At 42.6% G+C, this 25,919-nt stretch overlaps 1 protein-coding gene and 1 long non-coding RNA gene across 4 annotated transcripts in view; one reads left to right on the plus strand and one right to left on the minus strand.

Moving 5' to 3' along the window:
- The window catches only part of LOC110973235 (uncharacterized), a 146,985-nt gene that overhangs the window by 108,333 nt on the left and 12,733 nt on the right, over positions 1 to 25,919 (minus strand). The window lies entirely within an intron of this gene.
- intu (inturned planar cell polarity protein) overlaps positions 23,363 to 25,919 on the plus strand; it is a 29,342-nt gene continuing 26,785 nt past the window's right edge. Inside the window, exon 1 of the mRNA XM_022223803.2 lies at positions 23,363 to 24,769. Within this exon, the coding sequence (XP_022079495.2) occupies positions 24,657 to 24,769 (113 nt within the window). The 5' untranslated portion in view covers positions 23,363 to 24,656. The remainder of the gene's footprint in view (positions 24,770 to 25,919) is intronic.

Here is a 25,919-nt window from a genome sequence, read left to right on the forward strand (position 1 = left end):
CGGCAATAAGCCAATAAGCTGCCTTTTAAGGAATTGTTTTAATGAGACAACTTGGGTTTGCAATTAAAGCAGGAAAAACATAATTATCTACGTGTTAATTGAACACTATCTTCCCGTGGTTTATATCACAGCAACAGAGCATTGTTGGCCAGAAAAGCGTGGTGAATTTTAAATCTTCGAAAAAGTGCACTTGTCCATGTGCTGATCGTCCGACAGGATTTCAAAGGGTTCTCACATTATGGGAGTGGACCATAAAGTTGCATAAAAAATGCTTCTAAGATTTAAAAAAACATGAGTGGACGATTTCAAACATCCATATCTTGAATTAAAATTTAAAATTTGCATGTAGAGACCGGCTAAATATTTTAAACTACCAAACATAAAAAGTAAAGGATTGAGAACTGCTCATCAATGCAATGTCAAGCCAAAACATTTGATATATTATTACCTTAACTGACGTGTCCGCGAAGGAAGGAACAATATGATTAAAGATCATGAATGGATTCCAATACGCAGGCTGTTCGTGGCATGTAAAATCGGCCTGGGCTGAAGTCATTTCCACTTGTTTTGATAAATTGCGTGCGATTCACAACAGAAGGCCCAAACTGTGAGTTAGAAATTTGTGAAATGTGTCTTTCAGGCTTCATTGTGTGTAATTATTTATACTTTGGAATGGAATGTTTGAGGGGTGAAATAAATGACATCATGAAATGCTGGTGACGTAAATGATTTTGCTAGAATTGTGTAGAGTGATATCAAAGGACTTCATCACTAACAAAATTACACACTGAAGTTAACTGAAATAATCTTGACAACTTTTACGTGTATGTCTGTCTATAGGTATTAAGTGAATTTACAACCATCGGCATAAACCAAATCAAATTACGCTGTATTTATGGTATTCATTGGTCAGTTCTATAAATTTGGCTGTCTCAGTCCTGATCTAATTATGCTATAGTTCCCCCAACTTTTAAATATTTCGCAATTCAGGAAATCAAGATAATAAAATGCACGAGTCTTCTGTGCAGGAATTCCCTAGCCAAACAGAATGCGTCTCGAGAATGTGGCTTCTGACCACAGTTTAAAAATAAATTTTGACAGTGCTGTTCTACTCGAAAATTTGTTGTGACCTTTCCGAAATAACAAATTTAATTTGATTACATAATCCACATTTTGAATGGAAAACGTGACAACAAATATCAGCTGTTTTCTTGACTGTGTTTTAATTGACTTCAAGTGTCTAGTCAAGTTATCTTTAATTGTCTTTAGGGTGCTGATAGTTTAGATTCAGTCGTTCATTTTATCTGTGAAACTGAATTGCAACCAAATTTCAGTGGACCAGAATTTTGTTTTTCTGAACGGTGTATTTGCTTCGCAAAACAAGAGAAGGCGTGCACCACCAGAGGCAACGTTTCGAAGTTGTAATTAGTGATGATCTGAAACACCATGTATTGTTATTATGCACATATATTTCTCAGCGGTGATCAGGCACCTGAAGTATCACACGAGCAGTGCACGTGCTAACATGCTCGAGAAAATAGTGACAACGCTGGGTGGTATTGGTATAATGTGCACGTACGTTCTTTCCATTTTATGCTTCCTTCGGAAATGTTCACAAGACGTCACGTCCTGCAAAACGTGTGACATCCCCAGTAAACATCCGGTAATGACTAGCGGTAGGATACAAGTCCAGATTCCTGTACATATTCAAAGAAATGCGACGTGGGATCTGAATAAAACAAAATACAATTTTCACCCTAACCAAGTGACCACATTCTTCACAACCTGAATTGTCTAAATATTCAGGTATAGTCTCGGCCGCATGCCTAGGGTCGATCTACGAAAAAAATCAGGGCCTATGTGAAAAGTCTGTAAAGGCCTATGTATTGAAACGAAAGTAGGTGTGTCATGAAGCACAAACACCAAAAATCAAACAAAACCCAAAATTTTTTCGGGTACCTCTCTCTCTGCCTTCTTAGAGGAAAGCTTCAGACTAAATTTGTTTCCAACATAATCCAACTTGGCATCAACACGCGGAAAAAACAAAACAAAACAAAAAAAACAGGCTCACTCGCCAAGCAGCACTATAGGTAACTGTGCCTACAAGCCGCTCATGGAGTTTCGCCTATCGGTGCCTGGGGCACAAAACGCTTCAAGTACGGCTGTGTACATGTATATGGAAATGAGTCAGAGTGAAGAAGTCCCCAGCTGAGAATCTCCATTCAAGTTTTAATGATTCAACACAGAAATAGCCCCCCCCCCAGTCACATCTGGTCATGGGACGAAACTGTTTTCATCTATGTAACTGAAGTGCATTAAATTAATGTAGGTAGAGTCTCATTTGTGAAGATAAAGCCAAACAAACGGGAGAGGGTTCATTCAAATCTAGAAACAGGTCCATTTCAAAATCTATTTTGAAATCTTACTCAGCAATCCCAGAAAATAATGATTTTTACTACGATACTCGACAGATTAAAAAAAATAATCTTCCAACAGAAAGCCGGGAGATATCAAATGTCGTTCGGAAAAGATTTCAATTACTTTAGCGTCATCCTGTTGAAGGCACTGGACGGTCACTCAACCCCAGAGATCCTCATAATCAATCCCGTCGTAGTTGATACTGTTAACTTGTGTTCTCGGTGGATCAGCCTGAGGACTGACAATAATGGGGGGGGTATACAGTTCTGGAAAAGGAGAGAGAGCAGCAAGTCTATTGCGTAATGTGAAAATTTGGAAAAGATTCGGGAACGTATTACCGCCGCGCCACCGTTTATTTTACGTACGTACGTGAAACTATATCTAGTACGTACATATTCATTCATGTTTGCACGTAAAAACCGTTAGGTCACGTAAGTATACATGATAGTTTTCACTTACGTTCGTGAGACTAACGTGTGCATACATGTACTTTAAAAAATATTTTATGTGTGTGGCGATCAAACGTTTCTGTATAAAGGCTTGTTCCATGGGACATTTAGGGGAAGTAATTTTATCCATGTGTGCCAGCAATTTACTGACACAGAACAGGCACTGAGCTCAGCTGGCAAACACATTGCAAACCACGTGATTTCGCAAAATCTATAGCTCAACTTCTAATTGTAAAACACGCTGTTAATTGCAACACTGCTGTTACTTCTCATTATTTACGTTTTGACACTAGGTCGTCGTCACACCGTGAAAAAGTGTATTCATTGTATCTGTTTCACTGACGAAGCCAGCTTTTAGAATAGAATGTTGACAAGAATATAATATGTAATCAGTGCTCTGAAATATGTAATTGCCGAACTTCCAGTAACTGAGTACCTTCTTCAGTGCAAGCAGATTCAGTTCACGTCAGTTCAGCGAACTGAATCTGCTTGCCCTGAAGAAGGTACTCGGTTCCCGAAAGCTCGGCAATTACTTATTCTAGAGCACTGATTTGATATTATATTCTTGTCAATATTTTGATCACGGTGCTACGCAGCCCTTTCATTTCTTTTTAGAATAGAATTTTTGATATGTCGAAACAGCTCTTATTTGCATATCCAAATTTTAAAAATCACAAACAGTCTCTTGCGTTTACACTTCTTGACGTCATCGGTGAGACTGAAATTTTGTCGTTTGCTCATCGCAATACCGCACGTTTACATTCTTTGAAACTGAAGCACGCAGTTCGGTGAATGTGACAGCAAGGTTGTTCATGCACAACGGATGCGCCTACGGCACCAACTTTCGTCTATGTAAACACCGTAAAGCTCTGATGTGTCACAAGTGTATGAAATAAAGCACCAGACGGAGCCGCATTAGAACAAACACTGGACGTGGATGACGAATGTGAATGACGTCAGTGGCATCATTAGCGACATGTTAGAATGTTCCCATATTCGCCATTGTATTTACTTTACTGTCCTGACTGTAGCCTGCTTGAACACTGAATACAAGGCACATGTTAAAAAGCCATGTGAATCATTTAACCCCTTCCTTACTTTACAAGAACATGGATGTGAGTAGCCAGGATCAACCACCTCTCTCCACTTCTTTTTTTCAGTGAAGTGATTATGTGTTAGCATCTAACAAACACACTACAAATGGAAGATGGGGCACCAGGCTCAACCCATCCGACGCCCCCACAAGTTTTGTTTGGGCACCTGTGATTAACTTTACATCTTGAGATAATCATTACGGCTTTTCCCTTTTATTTTTCAACATCTGTTTGTTTTTCCCTGGCCTTGTTTGCGTTAACGGATGGAATTATTGGCGCCACAGCTATACCTCAATAACCTTTCACTAGTCGACCGACCTTGTCGGCACTTTTTGGTTTCGCATCATTAAAGAAAAGCATAAAGCACTTTAAGCCCAAAACATCTCTTCTTGGTGAGTTTATTGTAATCATTAAATGCGTGGTCTCCTTTTTTTGGGAAATAAAGAGAGGTTGCCGACCGCTGCATTAATTCCCCTCGAGTTCCCCTTGTCCCGCAGTCTCACAACTCGTGCATGTCGTGGCGGCAATGGGTCACGCCCCCTGTTTCACAGTGCGTTCCTCGCGCCCACACAACACGTGTCGCCAGTTTCAATGAAAGCCCCCCCCCCCGACAGCGGTAGCGCAGGTTCGCCCCCACACGTTGTGATGCTGGTTCGCTTGTTCGATGCGAGCCCTAACTGTCTGCATTGTCGCGCAAAGCTCGTGCCACCGACGCTGCTAATTTAACGCGTTCACGTTTCATTGCACGCGCTAGAGACCCAGGCAGAAATCGTGATCAATAATCTCTCATCGGACAGGACCTGAGATCGTGACGGACTCTCAACCACTTGCAAGTAATCGTTCCCAACCATCACCAAATGGCCACAGCCGTCACGATTTCACGCATACTCTTTTCAAGGAAATACTTGTGGCCATTTGACAAAGGAAAAAGCATGGTCTTTCAAATGGCTTCGATGACTTTGAGGGCATGGAATATTCGAAACTCAATCCGCCCCGAGTTGAAGTGCACCCCCATGCGGCAAAAGAAAGACAGGCATTTGTATCAATGGTTTTCCAAGCGGGTTATTGCACGTGTTCTGCGTGTACGCAAAGGCCACTATCTGCAACCTCGTTCCCATATGTAGGATCTTGCCGCGCACTGTTGGTTCCTACCATGGCTTGCACTAGTGAAGGAACACGCACGCAGCCCATGGAGTCGAGGACGAATATCCGGTTCGTAAGTGTGACGTCACTTCAGTTTAAATCACGCCCATTGCACATGCACATAGAGTTCTTTATATTAGAGATCAACGGTTACATGCATTGATCGCCTTTAAATGGAACCGGAAGTTAACCAGCATTTCAGCGGTCGTCCAATGGCAGCGTACAAATCGTGGCGCTTCCGCCTTTGTGACGAAGTCACTTACAAACTGGACTAAGGAATAAATTCGTTACGCGTACTCAGCGTGCTCCGCGTCTAACGCGCCACTGATCTCTATTATAAATGTGCGCCTATGCTGCGAGTACTTTGATCTCCATTATATAATGGAGATCCATTATATAATGGAGATCAATCGGGTACCCCCAAAACGCCTTCTTTTGTTCCGCTCGGAGTATGTGGGTGTCTAGTGAATAATCTGGCCTTTGAATCTTCCAGGTGTGATTTGGAGCAATCACATTTGCTATCCCCCTAATCAGTTTGCTTATCGTAAGAATCTTGGAACAAATGATGCACTCCTCCGATCACCCACAAAATTCAATCAGCTCTGGATCGTGGTCATGAGGCTAGGTTGGTTCAGCTTAACATGTCAGCTTTTTGATCGTGTGATGTTTAGCGTTTAAGCTTCATCACTTTGGAATTGGTAGATCAGTGTTGACAATTTTGACACAATTCCTCAGGTGCCGTCTCCATTGTGCTTCTGTTGAAGGCTGTTTGAGTGATTGGCATTCGGTAAGCTCAGGAGCTCCTCAAGGGAGCGTTCTTGATTTTCACAGCTGATTTGTTTCGGAACACTGCTAATCAGCTCTATGGTTACGCACTTACCAGTACAAACGCTGCTTCTCACCGAGTACAGTTGTACTTTCGAACCGTTTGGATGGTGCGATATGTGAAGCTGGTAAGGTCCATTCTTTCAAAGAGAAGGCAAATAACTTCGCCCTTTCATTGGACCATGATTTATCTCTTGTATAACTTTTTTCTACGTGCTTTTACTTGACGCTTTCGTGGGTTGCTGGATGGCGACTTATAGCTTTTATGCTTGTTTCGTCTTTTATAATACATGTAATAATAATTTGCTTCACGGCTCCGCAATCATCCAACTTGCTCTTAACAATCCAAACACACTTGCCGAAACTTTACTTTGAAAACTAACTGCCATTTACGGTAGATTTAACACCAAAATGAAAACTAGATTATATCAAACTGGTCGTCATACACAAGCATTTCTATAAAAATATTACCTGTATTCGCGAGCAATTCATTACTGTGCTGCAGCACGAATAGCCTAAAACGAATAGCCTAAACAAAACCCTAAATCTATGAGGATAATTGGAAGTCCATACTGGGACAATAATCCTTTGGGATTCGTGGGCTGACTGCACACTGAACAAGACCTGGAGACAGTCATCATCGACAGGTCAGTTCGTAGGAGACCAAGCTTGATGCACCCCTTGGCTGTTGTCTGTTTGTAGGGCCATTGCGTTGTCTCATGTGGCTGCGCAGATCGATACGCAGTCCCTGTTGTACTTATTGTAAATGAACGGAGAAGCCTAGGTCGCAAGGGTTATTGCAGCACGCTTCTTCCGGTCTCTCTTCTGTTGCGAGCTGACCTCTCCTCACGTCTGCATCTGCGATGCCCTCGCGGATAGCCTGACGCCCGTCACGCCAGGCATCTCGATCTACACAGCAAGCATCTTCCATCTGTCTGGAGAGATGTTGCAGGCTTTAAGGTCTCTCCTGCAGGTGTCCTTGAATCGGAGTGAAGGGCAATTGACCCGTCTGGTGTTAGTGGCCAGCTGTCCGTACAAGATGTCTTCTGGCAGCCTCCCATCCTCCATGTGTCGGATATGTTCCATCCACAGAGGGCAGTGGCGGCTCAACAGGGAATACATGCTGGACATCTTTGGCTTACTGCTCGATATCACTGTGTAAGATATGGTCCTGCAAGCTGATTCCTTGGACACCTCGAGACACCACATGCGGCAGGCACTGACCCGGCGTTCTTAACTCGTGTAAGTGGTCCAGGAGTAAGTTTCATAGATTGGGGTGCTGAGAACACAGGCCTTCTAGATTCGAATCTTGGTGTAGTCTGTTAGTGCTTTGTCACCAGTGCCCTCTGTCTACCCATGACAGTGTTTGAATTCCCAAGCCGTCTGTTAAGCTTGCAAGTTTGACGTCGAGTAAGAGGTGGTTTCTGATTATCGAAGTGAAATGGTCCCAACCTGCAGGATGATGCGCTGTACAACAGGACATTAAACTACAACGAGGTCGAGCCGAAGGAACACGAGGGTGCCTAATAAGGCATCTACGAACGACACACATCTGCCCATGGAGCAAAGCCAGAGATCGTGAGGGAGGGAAACTCGTGAATCCGGACAAAAACCGTCAATACACAGAAGAAAACAAACGAGTTGTCGCTGATAGAACTTGCCCCCAAAATTGCAAACAAGCTAACCAAAAAGCCGCGAATTTCGCGCAACCGTCGCAAGACTTTCGCACGAACGTCGCAAAACAGTCGAAGAAAATTATGTACAATTGTATAATCAATATGTACAAGTCGCGGCATTTCTCGAGCGAAAGTGCCGTGAACCCAGTTCGCCAAGCCTCCAAAGTCGCCAACTCTAGTGTGAGGCCACCTTTAGCAAACAAACAAACAAACAAACAAAAAACCTCAAGGAGATACAACCAGGGCATTTTTTTCATTCAACTCTGCTTTGTATCTGATCTGATAATTGTGTAATGAGATTATTGCATAGGCTGTAAATTCGACACTCGACAACGCAGTTGCTCATAGATTTATTTACAATTTGTAACCTAAAGTGGTAAAAAGCAATTACGGGGATGGAGACGCGGCAACTAATAAAATGCACATACATAAGGCATGAAGCAGATTACACAATTTAATAACTGCCGCGCCATTTTCACAGAAATTCAATCAGTTGCTTTCCATCAATTTGGCTTCACAGATTAGAGTCGTCAATCATGCACACGGGGCCGCACTACTGCTCTAAGACACTGCAATTTACCTGCTTGAAAAAAATAAAACCTATGCTATGAGGTATGAATACTGTCAAGATGCTTTTAATTTTCTCAGCAGAGTGTAGAACAAACTGAGTGCCTAATGTGACAACATTAGAGCTCTGGTTTCGAATCTGAGGGTAGAGTATAATATTAATTAATAGTTAAATCGATGAATGGTTGAAATCGTGAAAAAAGCAATATTAAACGATTGTCCTGTTCACATGCATGAACCTGATGGGAAATCTAACAACAGCACTGCATCTGTCGTGGGAACCATCATTTGCATCCCCAGGAGCAATCCAACAAACCAATAAGAAAGCCCGAGTCTGTAATTTCAATAGCTAATGGAATGGAATCAGAAGACAAGGTTTTATTTTCTTTCATCATCAGCGTAGCCAAACGAATGATACCAATTCCGCCCGTTTCAGACGGTAAAAATATTGCCATGCGCGCCGAATCAAGCGGAGCATAAAGCATATACATTTTGGTTTTCAGCATTCGTTTTTATTATTCTCTCTTTTTCTTCCGTAACGGCTTTCTGCGATGTTGATAGAATGCCAAATGTTGCATGACGCAAGACATCTATTCCCTGGGTTTCCATAGCAATAAAGGATATTCTAAAGGCAAATATGATTTCAAGGAAAAATCACTCAAGTCAGATTACGTTCTTTGAAGAAAGTCGAGGGGCAGATTCCATTTAATGGGGCCCGAATTGAACATGAAGTTTGCGTCATGGAGCCTTTCAACAATGAGAAATCACTGGACCTCACCCAAGCTTCTGGGCCATCTTTGGCACATGCACTTAGGCAAATGTTGTCAGCACTAGTCCATTAACTTCACAATCGGTAATGATGTCCTTGGATCTCATATGCGACATCAGATTTGTCGTCATTTTCAGGAAGAGACAAAACTCTATCCGAAAAGAAAAATCCAGGTTTCGAGCTCGAAGAGAGTTGGTCTCTTTTGTAAACGATCATTTCCCCAAGACTTGACTTTCCCTTGACTATAAAAAAGCTACCTCATGAAAGATCAGATCTTTAATGACACAAACACTACAAAATCATTTTCAAAATTGTTTATTTTGTAAACAAACACATATGTCTGTTTGTGAAAACCCTGGATTTCGTGTGCATTTTGTCTCTTCGTGAAAACGGTCCGCATTGGCGAGTGCCAGGTGCATACTGTTACATTTGTATATATTTCCAGAGTCACTTTTGTCTCTTCGTGAAAACGGTATAAAACGGATTTTGCCCTTTAACATTGTATCTATGGAGGACAATTTCCCTCTTCGTGAAAACGGTAATTGCGGATTAAGTTGCAGTTTTCTCATCACGATCATCGTGATTTGGCTGGTTTGATCAGCCTCCGTCTCCGTGATCCTGTCCGCAGCCAGTAGTGCCCCGTTCCATCCTCCACAAAGCAAGCCTCGCGCTTGTCCGCCACTGCATCAGTACCACCAGATCCACCCATTCATCTTTAGACCAGCGCATTTCCACCACCCAAGAACAGCTCCAATCCTGCACCTCCACTGCTGATTACAACAAAATCCAGCAACTCACCCCATCTCCTACCGACCACGCCTTCAAGGAAATTCACCAAGTCAACAAATTTCTCAAGACTGCAAACGTGTCACCGGGACCAGTTCAAGCATCGCATCGACTCAAGTAATAGGGTCTTCTTTATCCCTACGCCGACAGCCCCAACCCCTAGACACGGGATCTCCTATATCCCCACGCCGACAGCCCTAACCCCTTGGATCTCCGTGCCCTCAACGTGCCCTCTTTACTGATGTAACGGAAGTTCTGTCGCTGGGCATGAACTCTGCCCTAGTCCCTCAGCATTCACCCGTCGAAGAAACAGAAACACACGTCAACCAAGCCCAACCTCTCAAGACAAGACCCGTCAGTCATCACGCCACTACGCCACGACAAGTCCATCCACAACCTCCAAGCAGACAAGGGCAACGCCACAGTGGCCATGGACAAGTCCGAGTATGACCACAAAGTAGCAGACATTCTCAACTCTGGCTGCTACCGTGCACTCCAGAAAGACCCCACCATCCATCAAGAGGAAGCTGCGACACAAGCTTGTATCCCTCCAACGTTCCAGCAACAGCTCCCAGTCCCTGTACAAACAGTTCTAGCCATCCAACTCCAAATCCCCGAGGTTCTTCCATCAACCCAAGATCCACAAGGCGGACATTCCACCATGCCCCGTCGTCCAACACAGCCAAATTTCTCGACAAGATCCTGCACCCACTGATGGGTAACACTGAAAACCACATCAAGAACTCGAACCAGTTCGCCAGCTTCATCCAAAGTCTCACTCTTCAGCCGGACGACATCATGATCAGCTTTGATGTTGTCTCCCTTTTCACTAATCTCCCCACCTCCAACATCGTCAATGAAGGCTTCAAGTAGACCCAACCCTTAAGGATCACACCGATCTCACTCCACACCAACTTCCTGACCTGCTACCCACCTGCGTCAACTCATCAAACTTCAGCTGGCGGGAGAAATTCTATGAGCAAACGGCCAGAATTTTCACGGGATCTCCTATATCCCCGGTTTGGGCCAACAGATTCATGGAAGAATTTGAACAGAACGCCATCGCCACAGCAGACTACAGACTCGAGATTTGGCTCAGGTACGTGGACGACACCTTTGTCATATGGCAGCATGGGCAGGACAGCCTCCAACGCTTCCTGGAACACATCAATGAGCTTCATAGCAGCATCCAGTTCACCATGGAACAAGAAAAGGATAGCAGCATCTCATTTATTGATGTTTAGGTTTCCAGAAAGCAGGATGGCAGTCTTTGCTCGCCGAGCCAACTGGAAACCCACTCATACAGATTACAAATAGATATCTCCATAGCGCTTCGTTCCGTCAAGTCATCAAGATCAAGTCTTCAGTCAACCGGGCCCTTGTTCCCAGGGCATACAACGTCTGCAACAAGGAATATCTCTCCGAAGATCTCCATCACATCACAACGGCGCTGCAACGCAATGGATACAAGCGACCCAAGATCCACCCCCGACCGAATGGTCACCTACACCCAAAGCCAACTAGTTAGGGTCAACAGGTCTATCACCTTCCCCTACTTAGGCAGTACTTCCCATCACATCCAGCACATCCTCCACCAGTATGGTATTCGAGTGTACCATACAGCATCCATGAAGACACAGAACCTGCTGACCTCCCACAAGGACCGGCGTATTCCCACATCACTAGCCAGGAGTTTATAAGATGCCCTGCCAATGCTTCAAAGTGTACATCGGCGAGACCGGCAGGGACCTCCCTATCAGACTCAGTGAACACAGAGCCCGTGGAAGAAAGAAGTCGATATAAGTCTACCATCATTAAGCATTCCCACACCCAAGACCACCAGATTGACTGGGGCCAAGCCAAACTCATTCCCAGCATTGAACGTTGGTACCCTCGACGCATCAGAAAAGCCACTGAAATCCTCAAACACAGTACTGCAAAACATCGGTTGCAACACCAGCAACATCTGGCATCCCATCCTCACACCCCAATCCAATGGGTCTCCTATACCAAGAACATGTTCCCATTCGATGGGTCTCCTATACCCTTGGCAACCTTCCAACACGCTCCCCTCCTTCATAATGACACACCTCTGCTCGAGTGCTTTTAGTTGGATCCTGAGTTAGCATCCTCTTCACACCTCATCGCCTGCACATACAATATAAGCAGCTTCACCTCTGATACCTCTGCAGTCTCCTGACGACGGACAGGGCATACCGTCCGAAACTTTGACAACCCATCGGTTCTTTTCAGAACTACAAATACTCATAAAAGAGATATCCTTGCATAATGCTACTTCAAACCTTTACAACTAACTTGCTGTACCTTCCCCGTGAAAGCTTCAAAGCTGATTTGAGTAGATTTGGTTTTAAATAAAAAGAATTACACCACTTTGTAGGCAGCAGTTAGCCTTGCTGGTTTTGCTTTAAAAAAACCCAAAATTTGAAAAAAATCACGATTTGGGGCACTTTTCTCTCTTCTTAAAAGCATTTTTTTAGAAGTCAGCTTTACTCTTATCAATCTAGTTACTCTAGCCATATAAAAAGATGTCGATATTAATAAACAAATTCTATTTCAGGATGACAGATTGCGTAACAGACGCTCTGCATCTCGATAGCTCAAACGAACATTACCAATGAGACACTTTTCTCTTTTACAAACGACTGAATCTTCTCATCCTGCATACCTGCATGAGTTTCAGTCCCATTTTAAAGCTCTCCATATAATCCATAATAACGCCAGCCAACCTTTGCCAAAAATTATTGAGTCGATCGCAAATATCAATCAAATATTTCTATGATGATGGCTCAAGTTTATCACGTCAAGCCCCTCAAGTCTTAATGCATATTAAATAATAAGTCGCACAGCTCAGATAAAAGACCAGAATACAAATGATTGACATCAGAAGCTACCTACGATCCTTATAAACCATAGTGGGGACTGGTTCAATTTATTTTTGTTTTAATTTTGCCCTATCGGAACAAATAAAGTTTCAATCATGTAGTTGTAAATTTTGTCAAAGTGTGCTTGAACACGAAACGAACAGTCCTTCCCCATTTTCCCTTACTCTGTGTACCATTTCCTGCTCAGTCAGCACATTGCACATTCAAGTCATTTCTTGAATTTCTATTTTTTTTTACAGTAATTCTAGTGTGATGGTACACTGCTGTAATACTGAAATCACTAACCTAGTGAGGGCGACATACTGCCTCTAATGATAACATCGATCATTTCAAGAGATGGCGCTATTCACAAATCGTGAAATAAACGTACTAATCATATTATTAAGAGAAGCTGCAATCAATTTGTTTCAAGACAACCTTCAGAATGTACCTTTTTCTCTCAGTTAACCTTATTTTCAATTTTTAACTTTTTCAAAGGGTAGATTACAGCTTTTGGTTTTATGCTTATGAATTTTCATATTCATGAACGTGATGCCATCTCAGGAAGAAGTTACATTGATTTGTACACACAAAATGTCCTGCATTTTATGTAGATTTTACTAGAGTCGATTTTCTCTTCTTTGCCGATCCAATTATGTTTATGTATAGAGCAATAAGCAATACCTTTACCAGAAAGGTTTTAAGTGAGTACATTCTAGGCGCACAGTTTGAACAGAAAAAACTTGGCACTGAACTCTGTCTTCCCTGGATGACATCACAGCAACAGCGCCCACAGTTGTCCAGGAAAGTTATGGATAATTTTATTTGTTTAAAAAGTGAACTTTTCAGTACATTTAAGCAAATGGGAATGTTAAAGAGTTTTCATACATTGAACAAGAATACAAAATTGAAGAGAAACTGTGTCTCCGAAAAATTCATTGCAGCTACTTACATAGACACTTTCCCGAAGAAATTCAAGTGGACTTTTGTTTACAGATTATAAATAAGTACCCATGGGCGTTGCGAAGGAGGGGTCTCCCTATCCATATCTAACCCCCCACCCTAACCGGGATTAAAAACGGAAAATAACAAAGGAAAAGGAATATTGAAAAGTGAAAAACTAATCAATAAAAACACACCCAACCCCCGCAAAAAGGGGAAAGATGGTGAAAACTTCCTATTTGCTTCATAATACCATCGTTGATGGTTTGCCAGTTTACAATCGATAGTGCTCCCCGGAAAAAATCCTTACAAAGCTTTTTTTCGATGTCTTTTAATTGTGCAATACCTGATAAGTGAATATCACTCTTTCAAAGACCAAAGCCAAACTAACAGCTTGTATTCTGCAGTCTTTTTAAATACATTTTTTCTGACACTAAACAATGAGAACAGTGGCCTCAACAACTCAACAAATCTGACTAAGGTACATTGAGTCCACTTGCAACACCTTACTTTCTCCATATACTAAACGATCTTACAAAGTATTCAGTCCTTCCACAGGAAGTGAGCGGTTATTTATAAATCATGTCTAACAAACCCTCTGCAGCTGATATTAAATCGTAGTGTACCAGTTCATTGAAACGTCATAAATGATTAAACACTGAAGCCTGCTTGACAAGGCTTTGGCCTTGACTGACCAGGTGTGACAAAAGAAATCATATTTTTCTTTGTGCCCAGTCCATACAGCTCGATGTAAGCAAAATGCACAATAGCCAAAAAAGAGGTGTACGACCGGATTTTGAAAGAATGCGTTTGTGTGTCGAAGGAGGGGCATCCTATCCACGGGCCAGTAATTTGCGAGGGTCAACAACACGTGCAAAGGCTATAGGTTGACACGCAGAGTGTTAAACAACTTGTTTGGACAATAGCAGTAGCCAATATTTCTTCAAACCATCGTTGGTGGGTAATTTTGAACGACTGGTTTTTTTACTGTTGTTATGCTCTTTCGACAAAGCGTACCTTGCGTGACATCAACATATAGCACCCTCCTGCATAGATTGTACAAAAGAATGGGAAAAAGTACCATCTTTTCCTTTCCAGTGAAAACTATTTAGATCTTGTTTGTATTATAACATAATACAAGTGCAGCCGAATATCCACAGCATGTTTGCTTCCTTTAACTGCTCCGAAGCAAATGTACTGGTACCGGGAAGTTCTCTTAAGACCCCGGTGAAACCAAACGACAGGTCATGTAATGAAAGACATGGGAGAATACTTGGAAACGACATTTTGACGTTAAGGTGAAAGAACTTTACAAGGAAGCCTCTAAAACTGAATGGATTTGGAGTGTGGAAAATGGAAAGTATTAAGCCTTCTTGGCGATGTTGAAATTCCAAACTAGTCAATATAGACAATATACAAGTATCTGTGAATCACTGTATCACGGTGTTTTGCTATAATAATGAGAATATTTCGAAGTAGACGATGAAATGTTATATTTTCTGTGTTCTTCCTCTATTATCTGCGAATTGTTGAAGAACGTACATAAAAATCATAATAAAAGTACTAGTTCACGAAATTAGGGAGTACACGAAAAAGAAAACATCTGTGCAGAAAAAAATCTATTAGATATATCGATTATATATGTTGTTAAATAATTGATCACAAAAATTGTTTAGAAAATCGTTTAGAAAACCGAATATTGTTTTTAAAGTGATTTCGACATGCACCCTCATGAAGCTTTAAATTAACGGAAACTTACAATTATCAGCCAACTCGGTCCACGCAACTGCGTAGATCGTGCGAATATTACATGGTGTGTTAGACTTAACATAAATCGTAATGATAAATAGCTCTGACTCTGCTCACAAAATAAGGTGGTACAAATTGTGCTTCTCTTCGACACTGAGGGGTACTTCAAAAACAGCCCGCGTCTTAGGCCAGAGATCAGTGCGTCCTAAGGATTAAAAAGTGCATGTAATTGCGAGTACCCTCTGGAGACAAAGAGAGTTCCCATTCGTGGGATACTGCGCGTGCGCAGTCTTCGAATTCAGTTCTCCAGAGCCCAACGATAGAAGTTTTGATCATCACCAGACATGACGGGTCGGTCAAGGTTTTCAGCAACAAAGAGCGCCGCTGACAATAAAATCCACGCCCCAAAAGACACAAGGTGGCGGAAAATTGACAGCGAGTAAATTAAATCACATTTGTGTCCGGCCGGGCCATAATTTTATTGGAGATAATCACATCACCCATGTGCTTTCACTAAAAGTATATTTCTTTGTGATAATGAAATAAGCAGTAAGGCAACTTTTTCTGATACTAGCAACTTAAACTCCGTCCTGTTTTTTTCCCAAGTTAAAGCCAGCCACCGGTGCTTGTTTCGACCTGTTCATACTAAGAGTCCTTTTTAAGGTTGAGGTTAAGTACTAGCACAATCAACGATTCTGGTTAAGAAAAACAAATTGGAAATCGAAGTCACAAATCATGTTTGCTGAGAGTGAACAGCCATTCGTCGTCCATAAAAATATCACCAATTTTTAAAAAAATCTAATTGGGGGATCAAGTTGGAGGAACTCAATTTACAAACAAAAGCCTAGAGCTATATTCTCTCCTTTTCTTGCATGAAATCATCGGATAGATATAATTCTATTCAAGTAGAAAATACCTTCTTTTGAATTTCCATTTCACGACGTCATAACTATTGATAAAATTACCAATAAATTAAGATTATTTACAACAGCAGCGAGTATCAGACTTGTTTTAAGGTATTAAAGCTGTACACGTCAGGAGACCGCAACTATACGAGGGAGAGATTCTCGTGCACCGAGAGTCCAGCAACAGATCTCTGGAGCATACGTTCTCGTTTTTCAAAGACGGGATTTTCCTGCGGTACGAAGTATAACAAGAAATATTGGTTTGTACGTTATTCTCAAACTTTTATGCTTGAGTGCCTGGAGTGCAGAATGGGCGCTAATTTGACTGAAGTGTCAAATAAGACACCGAGTATGTTTACAGTGTATATTAGGGCCACAAGGGTGTGGTGTGGTCATTCTAGCCTAGCACGTCGCGAGGTGAGCCAATACCAGGCCAATGCAAGAGTTCAACAGACACTGAAAGAAGCAGAGGCTTTATTGCTAAATGAAGATCCGAGAATTCGACAGGTCACCACATAGACACAGGAACAGATTAAAGAAGGTATTGCGCTCATAAAGAATAGACAAGAATTAAGTAAGAATGCAGACACTTCTGAACTAGGTTTGAGAACGGTGGTTGAGTATCAAGCCAACTCCATCGCAGATGATTCAAAAGATGGAAAAAAGATATGGAGAGTGGAGTCCAGTCCCACAGTGGCGTAGCCGAAGGGGGGCCTGGGGGTCACGTGCCCCCCACAAATTCCCAGTGCCCCAGGTGCCCCCCCCACTAAAAAACAACGGATGAATGGATATTGAACAAGGCTAAAAAAGCTTGCACCAAATAAACCACACCACTGAAAGCTGGTGCCCTCCCATAAGATGCTGGTGCCCCCCATGAGGTGCTGGTGCCATTCTTGTGCCCTGCCCACTAGTAAAATCCTAGCTACGCCACTGAGTCCAGAGCCCAGAAGACGAGGAGATTGTCTGGCTACAGAAGACCACGCCCTTTCAGCGTGGAAAAGGATATTTATCCCTCAGAGGAGTCCTGCCATCTAGCTCAACCAGCCTTCCGAAGAAACTTTTCCTCTCCGGGAAGCCGGGACATTGGCGTGCAGATTGCGGAAGTACGGGACAAGTTCACAGATCCAGAAAATAAGATAGGTAAAATCACTTACGATATCTGCATGAATGAAGGGATAATTGATGTGGCTAAATGCGAGGTATATTAAATCAAATTGATCCATCTAATTTTGATGAAAGGAGTACAAGCAAAGATGATACAAGGACAGTTCCTACATCGAAACTAAGATTAAAAATAGCTTTAAATACATGGAAACAGGCAACTTAGTTCTATTCAGGTCATTCTGAATATTGTAAAAAAACAGATACAAATTACTTACTACTACATGCCGCACCAGATACGGTCAAACTTAAAAACAACAGATCAGTATTACACTATCCAGAGGAGATACAGAAGCTACTGACAAAAGGCTGTATATCAAAAGTGAATTCAAAGCCCTAATTAGTGAATCCTTGACGGTGTCAGAATACAATGATAAAAGCATATTATTACTAAATTGTCGACACGTGAATGCTCATCTGTTTGAATACAAGTTTAATTATGAAGATGCAGTCACAGATATACGTTCAAGATGGGAAATTATCTGATAGAACATAGAAAATATTTAGGGATTGGTTGGCATCGTGTAAAAGGCAAAGAGTAGTTTGTTTTCAACGTTCTCCCATTTGGAATTTCAACAGTGACCTATGTTTTTACTCAGGTCACTAGAGTTATTAATCACAGGAGATCAAGAGGCCACAATGTACTCGTGTTCCTATAGATGATGGTTGGAAGGAGCTAGCGATCCAAGGGCAGCTCAGAACCTAACTTCGACCGTTCAAAGAGATCTAAAAGACTATATAGGTTTCCTACTGGCTGAGAAAAATGCAGCAGCTGGAAACCGCACACTAAATTGACTAAGTTGGGGTTAGATTGGGACACACGTAGGTAGGAAAAGTTTACGTTGCCCAAAGAAGAATACAAAGATTACTGAGTCGATCGACAGATTGCAGGAAAAGCTGAAAAGAAGTAATGTGATACCAGTTAGAGATGTGTAGACGGAGTCACAGATCAGAATATGTCCACTCAGGTTACAGTTGAAAAAGTAGTTTACCTAAGAACAAGAGAGTTGTTCGGGTACATTAACAACAGAGCTAGTTCTTGTACACAGTGAGGCCCCAAGAGGAGCTGAGCTTCTGGAAAAGTCAAATTAGGTTATTTAATGGCATACAAATTTAGTTACTCATTGTATATCAGACTCATCAAATGCAGGTGATGTAGTAGAGAATGAAGGTAGTGGAGCACTGGGTAGCTGGACTGATCCAGAGAAGTCCAAGAGTTCCACTTAGAGAGAACTTGAAGCAGTGTAAAGGACATTACCTTCTTTAGGAGATAGCCTGGAAGGGTACTGTGTGAAGAGGTACACAGGTAACAAGAAATTTGAAGATCATCCTGGAGGGGAGCAAATAGCAGGAATTGCAGCCCAGCTGTAGCAATTAGCTCCACGTGTGACGCTAGAAATGTGCAAATATAACCGGTATGGATCTCCAGGGAACGAAATGAAAAAGCTGGCAATTGAGTCAACGCAAAGACAGTGATGACTGGAAGATCACACAGGAGGTATTTGCCCATTTGGACAGAGTTTTGGGTCCTCATGCGTGTGACAGGTTTGGCAGTCATTCGTGAGAATATAGCCATTGCGAAAAATTGAGTTTCAGATGGTGGTGCCCCGGTACATTATAGGTACAGGTGCGTTCATGCAACCTTGATAAACTGGTGGGTTCTTCTCCCACGACTCAGGTGTAAAAGAGTAGATAAAATGTGTCAGAAAACGCATACGGTATGGTATGCAAAGCACTTCGGGGCTTTCAGACGGAAAGCGTTCATCACAGCCGAGGCCAGGGCGGCCAGGCACTACCAGCAGAACCAGTGCACGTCGCGTTGTACATCACACATATTAATCATAGACTCTGGAAATTCTGTAGGAGCAATTCAGTCAGCTATGTAAGGATTAACTTGGCTCTTGAAATTAGAGGATTGGGAGACCTGACTAACAATCACTATGTTCATAGTTTATTTGAATCAGCTAAGAGGCAGAGTATAGTGTTCCAGTTCAGAAAACAGACATAGTTACTATAAGATAACTGATTTCATTGTGTGAGAAATATTCATCATCCCAAGACGTACTGGTACTGAGAGATTTAGGTATCTTTTTATTACTATGTTTCACTGGATTCTAAAGATCTAACCAAGTTGGCGCAATCAAATGTAGAGATGTAACTTTCCATGATAATTATGTGTCAATTCACGTATCAAAAAGCAGAACAGACCAATACTGACAAGGAAGCAATGTCGTAATTCACAATGGAGCAACAGGTAGATTTGAAAGGTAGATTGAATGTGCAAAATTGAGCTGGTTGAAAGTGACAACAAAAGGTTATCTTAATGAGGGAAGATTGCCTTTTGTCACTTTCAAGTTATGCAATAATCTGGTTCAATTGCGTTGACTTGCCCCGAGGTAGGCTAGTGCAGTGTTAAAAAGTGTTCGAAGCAGGACTGCAAGTCTGCAACATATTGTACTTACCAAAGAGCAAAGAGTGTTTGTCGTGACGAAATTTCTTGAAAACAAGAGCTTTCAAGCCACCCAAGCTGCATTTAGGGAAGCCTTCCCTGATAGAGATCCACCGGCAAAATCGACCATCTGGGAAAATGTGCGCAAATACCGAGAACATGGGACAAGCCTTAATTTGAATAAGGATCATTCGGGAAGGAGACGCACAGTGCGAACTCCTGAAAACATTGCTGCCGTTCGACAGCAACTTGTCGAACAGCTAAGGGGAACCAGCTGCAGGAGGAATGGACTTGGACTGTCCCATTATTCGTTTAGCCGCATAACGCATTTAGACCTGCAGTTCCATCCACACCGAATGCACATCCGCCACCAACGTTTGCGTGGAGACCTCAGGAGGAGACGGGGGTTTGCTCAATGGCTCCTGGAACGCTGTCAGGCCAATGGAAGGTTTCTTGAATGGTTGACAATCGGGGATAAGGCAGCATTTGGGATGAACGGAGAAGTTAACACCCACAGCAACATGACCAGGACAAACATGACAGAGGACAATCTCATTCACTGGTTTATCCAAAGTGTTACAACTGAGTTTGGATGCCCCATTTTCAAGACAATGGTGTTCAGTCATGCATGACAGGAGGTGATACCATCAAGGTATCATTAGAAAGAATACTGCTTCTTGTTTTCGGAGATCCACATACATTATAATCATATCTCATGGTTTGGGCATATTAACCCCTTTCCTCAGGGTTTGTTTTTTTCTGGGACACCCTGTACTGTTGATTCACTCAAAAACAAACTGAAGGTAACAAGACAGTCAATCAAAACTTGTAAGAAGTTTGAATTTTTTCCAGATTATTATAGGATCGTATAACTACATTACAAGCGTTACTACGAGACAGTGTAGTAACAGACTATCTTAGCGATAAATCGACAGAATGCAGTTGTAGTAGGTCTGTAATATTCAAAAGAATCGATAAGTTACGGAAAGTTATGTAAAAGTCACGAAAATAAAATTTAACACCCAATCAGACATCCTTTCTTTGGAAGTCTACAGCCAGGCGACAGGCTACTTGCAATTAGCAATAGGTTTGTTCAAATTGTTTTTGTTGGAAGGAGTAGCAAGGAAAGTGTTGTGTATAGAACAGACCATTATTTTCCTGTGATACGAAGTATAGCAGGAAGCATTTGTCTGTACCTTACTCTCAAGCATCATCTTTGAGTGTTTAGAGTGAAGAATGGGGGTTAATTTGGTTGAAATGTCAAAGATACCAGGTATAAGGGGCATGGTGTGGTCATTCTAGCCTGCTTCCACCACTCACGGGGTGGGCTCTATTAACCATAATGTGTAAAGATTTGTGATTTTCATATTGAAGATACAGATATACTGGAACCCACTCTGGGAAGTTATTTGAGTATCGATTCATTTTATTCGTATAAAGGAAGTAATAGTCTTGCCAGACAAAGTAAGAGTGTGTAAATCTGCCATGAGGTTTTCCAGAGTTTTAACTCTTTGAGTTTTGTCGCAAGTTTTTCAACCTGGACAGAGAAGATGGGTATAGATCTCTGGAGAAGCACTTAGACTTTAAACTTCAACCAAAGGAATAAAAGTGTAAGTAAGTAACCTTATCAAATCATTTGATGTCAAAATCGATGGGTTTTTTTTCAAATTATGTTCACTGAAGAAACAGTCCGAGTTGAAATTCAACACAGCAGGGGAAGTGTATGACCAACATTTCAGTGAGCTGTGTAAAAATTTATTTTATTTGACACCAAAGACAGATTACTTTGAAATATTACGAACAGGAGAATGTATAGAAGCTTGTAATTTGTACTGCACTATAACTGGAAATAGGCTGTACCTGCAATCAGCAATGAGTTTAAATTATTCTGTTGGGAGGAGTTGCAAGGAAAGTGCTGTGTATGAAAAAGGTTGCATCTTCGTGGCCATCAGTTCAAGATGAGTAGGTTACCTCGGTTAAAACCCATTCCGAACAGTTACCTATCCTTCGTGTCTACGCTAGGCCAAATATAAAACTAGCGAGAAGCTATGCTATGTTAAAACGATGCTTTCCTGACGTAACTTTACTATCACTACAATCACAATGAGTAAGAATCGATTGTACAAAAAAGTCTGCAGCCTCAGTTTGCCAAACTATACTTGACGCCCTCTCGTGGTGAGAAATTTGTAAAATCTTCTCCGCGGCGATATATAATGTACCATTGTCCTGCCAGGTTGTGTAATTATTTTGAATATCTTTTTGTGTTTCTGTTTGAACAACAGAAATGGGGTCAAATAAAGTCAAAGAAGATGTTAACAGCCCTTCTAAGAGTAGGAAAATCTGGTTGCTTTTAACACCACATTTCTGTGCTATAAATGGTAAGTTTTAACTTCTCTCCTAGTGTAATCAGGCTTCATACGATGAAGAAACTATAATGTATAGAGAATATTTGACGCTGCACAAGATACTCGGACACAAAAGTGTGTGAGTGGCGTACAGGTGCCTTTCTTGCCCCCTGTATCGATTCCTAGCACAATGACGCACACCAAGTGTGACGACATCTCACAGGAGTTGTCATATAGATCAGAGTGGATTATCCTCTTCAAGGGAAACTTGATATTGTTTCCACCTTAATCCTTTAATCTCCATCATCAAGTGAGCAGTGGGTACAGAAAGGATTACGATGTGTCGGCTTTTCATCTGCGTGCGTGCACTTAGCGGTTTGTAATCCGATAAGCGATTCCAATGAGGGCTTGTCACAACGCAGTTTTTCCCCAACCACCGTTATAGGAAGAGGAGTTTTTGAAGTTCCACTGAGGGAGAGAAAATGCCAGACCCCCCTGCGTGTGAGAACGATCAGGGGTTCGGCTTCCGGTTGAGTCTCTGACGCCGGGGGACGCAAAGCTTGTACGGTTTGGTGGCCTATTGAAAGGGCTGCTTTCAACATAAGCGCGTGGTCTGTGTAAAGCTCCCGGGACAAAAAGAGTTGCTTTTGGCCTAGAGGTTTGTATGGCGCACGGTTGTTAAACTTGGCCTTTTCACACTCACAGAACTGTAGTTTGAACACTGTTATTTTTCCATTTTACTCTTTTGTTGGTGCCAAGGTAAACATACGCACCACGGGAGATCATGAGAATAGCCGGCGTCAATGTGTTTAAACAAACGCACTCTGGTCGAGGAGAGAGGAATCAAAATGTGATAAAGTCCGGTATATAAACTCTGTCTATAACGGTGTGAGAAACTTAACATTTGCCACCGACGGCTTGATGGGATGTGAAGTCATATGTTTTGCTCCTTTCTCTGTGTTGGGTGGTTTACTTACTGAAGTCACTCCGTCCTGTGTGGCGCACTCAACCGATTGACCGAGTCAAGACCGCCCCGAATTCACACGAGTGTCGCTGGCTGCCCCTGCCGACGGGCAAGGAAACTTTGACCGTGACACTGGACACGTGCTTCCTGACTGTTGCAAATTCTATCGGCTCGCGCAAATCACCAACAGAAGTCTTCTCCGTAAAGGGGTTTCGTGCAGGCAACAACAGTTCTACTGCCCAGGGTACTTTGTGAGCGGGTTAGATATCGACAATTAAGTGGGTCAGGAGGCCTCAAACATCCTAGATTTTAACAAACAGCCATCAGATCCTACCGCAATTATTGTGCGCTGCACGTACATGTAGAACAACTTGTCGCTGTCGGGGAGCTTTGAAGAGGAAGGGATTTTACGGCCCACTCAAATTAGTCGGGTAAAAAAGAGAGAAAATCGTAATTATGAAGCGGTGAGTTGAGCTAGACTGCAGCCTTTATGTTCATCGACCTTTGACGTCGACAGAAAGACACGGCGGAAGCCTTTCTTGTATTTTTCCCCATGACAGTTTGGTGAATACGTGCAAAGCCCATAAATCATTGGGCCGAGAATAATGACACATTCTGAATTCAATGCGACGCGTCAGGGTAAGGCATATTGCACATATTTCTGTATACTGCATGCACCCAACTGACAAGATAGAAATCGCTGCTACCGGCACCAACTGATGATACCTAAAGACTGATCTACATGTGTTTTTATCCTGTCCAGGCTCAGTGCGGTGTAGAGCACAAAATGAACATCTCTATCCTGTTCGTGGAGTGAATGGATTTTAACGACTTGTCGTGATTATTATACGGGAGATTCATCACGACAACAAGTGCACATTACCGGAGCGCAATAACACTGTTGTGGCGCTCAGAGAAGAGCTGCCTGCATGCGTGCGTGCACCTGACGTCACCATTTATGTTATGACATTATCCACACGCCGGTTCCCCATACGGTGAGCGAGCTACGCAACACGGGGCAGAAGGCACACACACTCACCAATCTCATCGTCAGGCCGGCAAAGACACTCTTCGCCCGAATCACGCACAATTGAATTTTGATTGATTGTGGGCGCGTGTCTCACGATTTTCTTGAGATTAAAATACGGGAAAAAGCAGTGGCAAATCATCTCAAGTGAGGCCAAGTGGTGGAAGTGACCGTATAGGAGCGTGCTGAAAGAGCTGGATTAGTGCCGTGCGATTATCTATTGCAATTATCAGGAACACCTATCGGCAGAAATTATGAAGATTGTGACGGGCTTCTGTTTATAACGGACGTATTGCCATTGGTGGAAATATCCAAGACTTTGCAAGCCCTCCTTCGGCCTTGCAAACCAGACAGAGCCTCTTCACATTCTTGTCCTAGGCTCTGTGTTGTGATGCGAGGCGTGTAAAACCTGCCCTGGGCAGAGAACAACGGCCATCTAGCGTCGACTTCGTGCGCGAGAGACGATGCCCTGGGACCGAGATTCCACAGCAAGCTTGACCGAGTCATGTTCGGTGTGCCCCGCTGGATGTCTCCAGCAGCCCCTGCCGGTGCTGGGAGATCGGGTCCCGCAAGCGAAGTGGACGACTTTGATTCAATCGGCTGTATCCTCGCCCACTGGTAAGCCAAACCCTTGACAATTACTGAACATGATGTCCTTCACAAAGAGCGATCACTTGCTTTCTCAACTTTACCGTCTTCACTATCGCAAATGTCAAAACTGGCAGTAATGAATTGACAGTAAGAACCATAACCAATCAAGCGAACATGGCCACAAGTAATTTGGTCTTCTTTTTTTCAGTTCTCACTCAGCTGATCAGATCAATTGTAAAGTAGTGCTAGGTTTATAAGCGAACAGAACGCAATACAAATTTAACATATGCTTGCAGTATGGAATACGTGAGAAAATCTTATGCAATCATACAGCATCCACTGAATATATTGCGCTACAATGATTCCTTTGAAAACCGTGTATGTGTCATATAACACGATCCCGATGATGCTATCAATGAATAGAGGGTTTGCATGGCTGCCATCTTGCAGAACAGAGCCTTTGTTTTATTGGGTATGCACAAAGGAGGTTTCCCTGTGGAGCAAAAGAATTGCCCTATAAGATGGCTACTATATATACTGAAGTTCACAGTGTGCTAGCAAAGTCAACAGCAGCGTCTGTTTAGAAGAGTAGTATAAGATCCATCCACAATTTCCATAAACAAAACTCTGCAACACCAGCGGATTTGCTGAGTTATAATGCAACCATTGATCGGTGCTACGAAGTGTTTAACTGGTCGATAACGGTCGATAGGATTCATGACGATTTCGACTACGCTTGATGAGAACATCAAGCGCGCGTGCTCGAAGACAACTAATAAGTTGTCATTTGAGGCTCTTTAGGAGTGGTATCAAACACCTGTGGCCTCATCGGGGCTTTATCCAAGCACGGCCCGGGGTCTCTGCACTGACGATACAGTGGCAGCCCCTTCGCACGCAATGGCATGCAACAACTTCAATGCGACAACGAAAATTAAGGTTCCTTCTGTATAAACATCACACGCATAGAGTTCAAATATCATAATCATTCTGGGCTCTTCGACGGTTGCCCAGCTAGGGGATTTGTGAAGCGTGCAAGTTTTCTGGTAGCAAGGGCTTTGTTCATGAATGAACGTGGTCTTGCGTGGGCGCCTAACTGCCCTTGGCCTGCGAGCATGAGAAAATAAACCCGATTCGTGTCGTTTCAAACCGTCAGTCGCTTCCGTTTCTTCGAAACTGT

Source organism: Acanthaster planci, linkage group LG02 (assembly GCF_054643075.1).
Source record: "Acanthaster planci isolate LZ-2023a linkage group LG02, COTS_SCS, whole genome shotgun sequence".
NCBI lineage: Eukaryota > Metazoa > Echinodermata > Asteroidea > Valvatida > Acanthasteridae > Acanthaster > Acanthaster planci.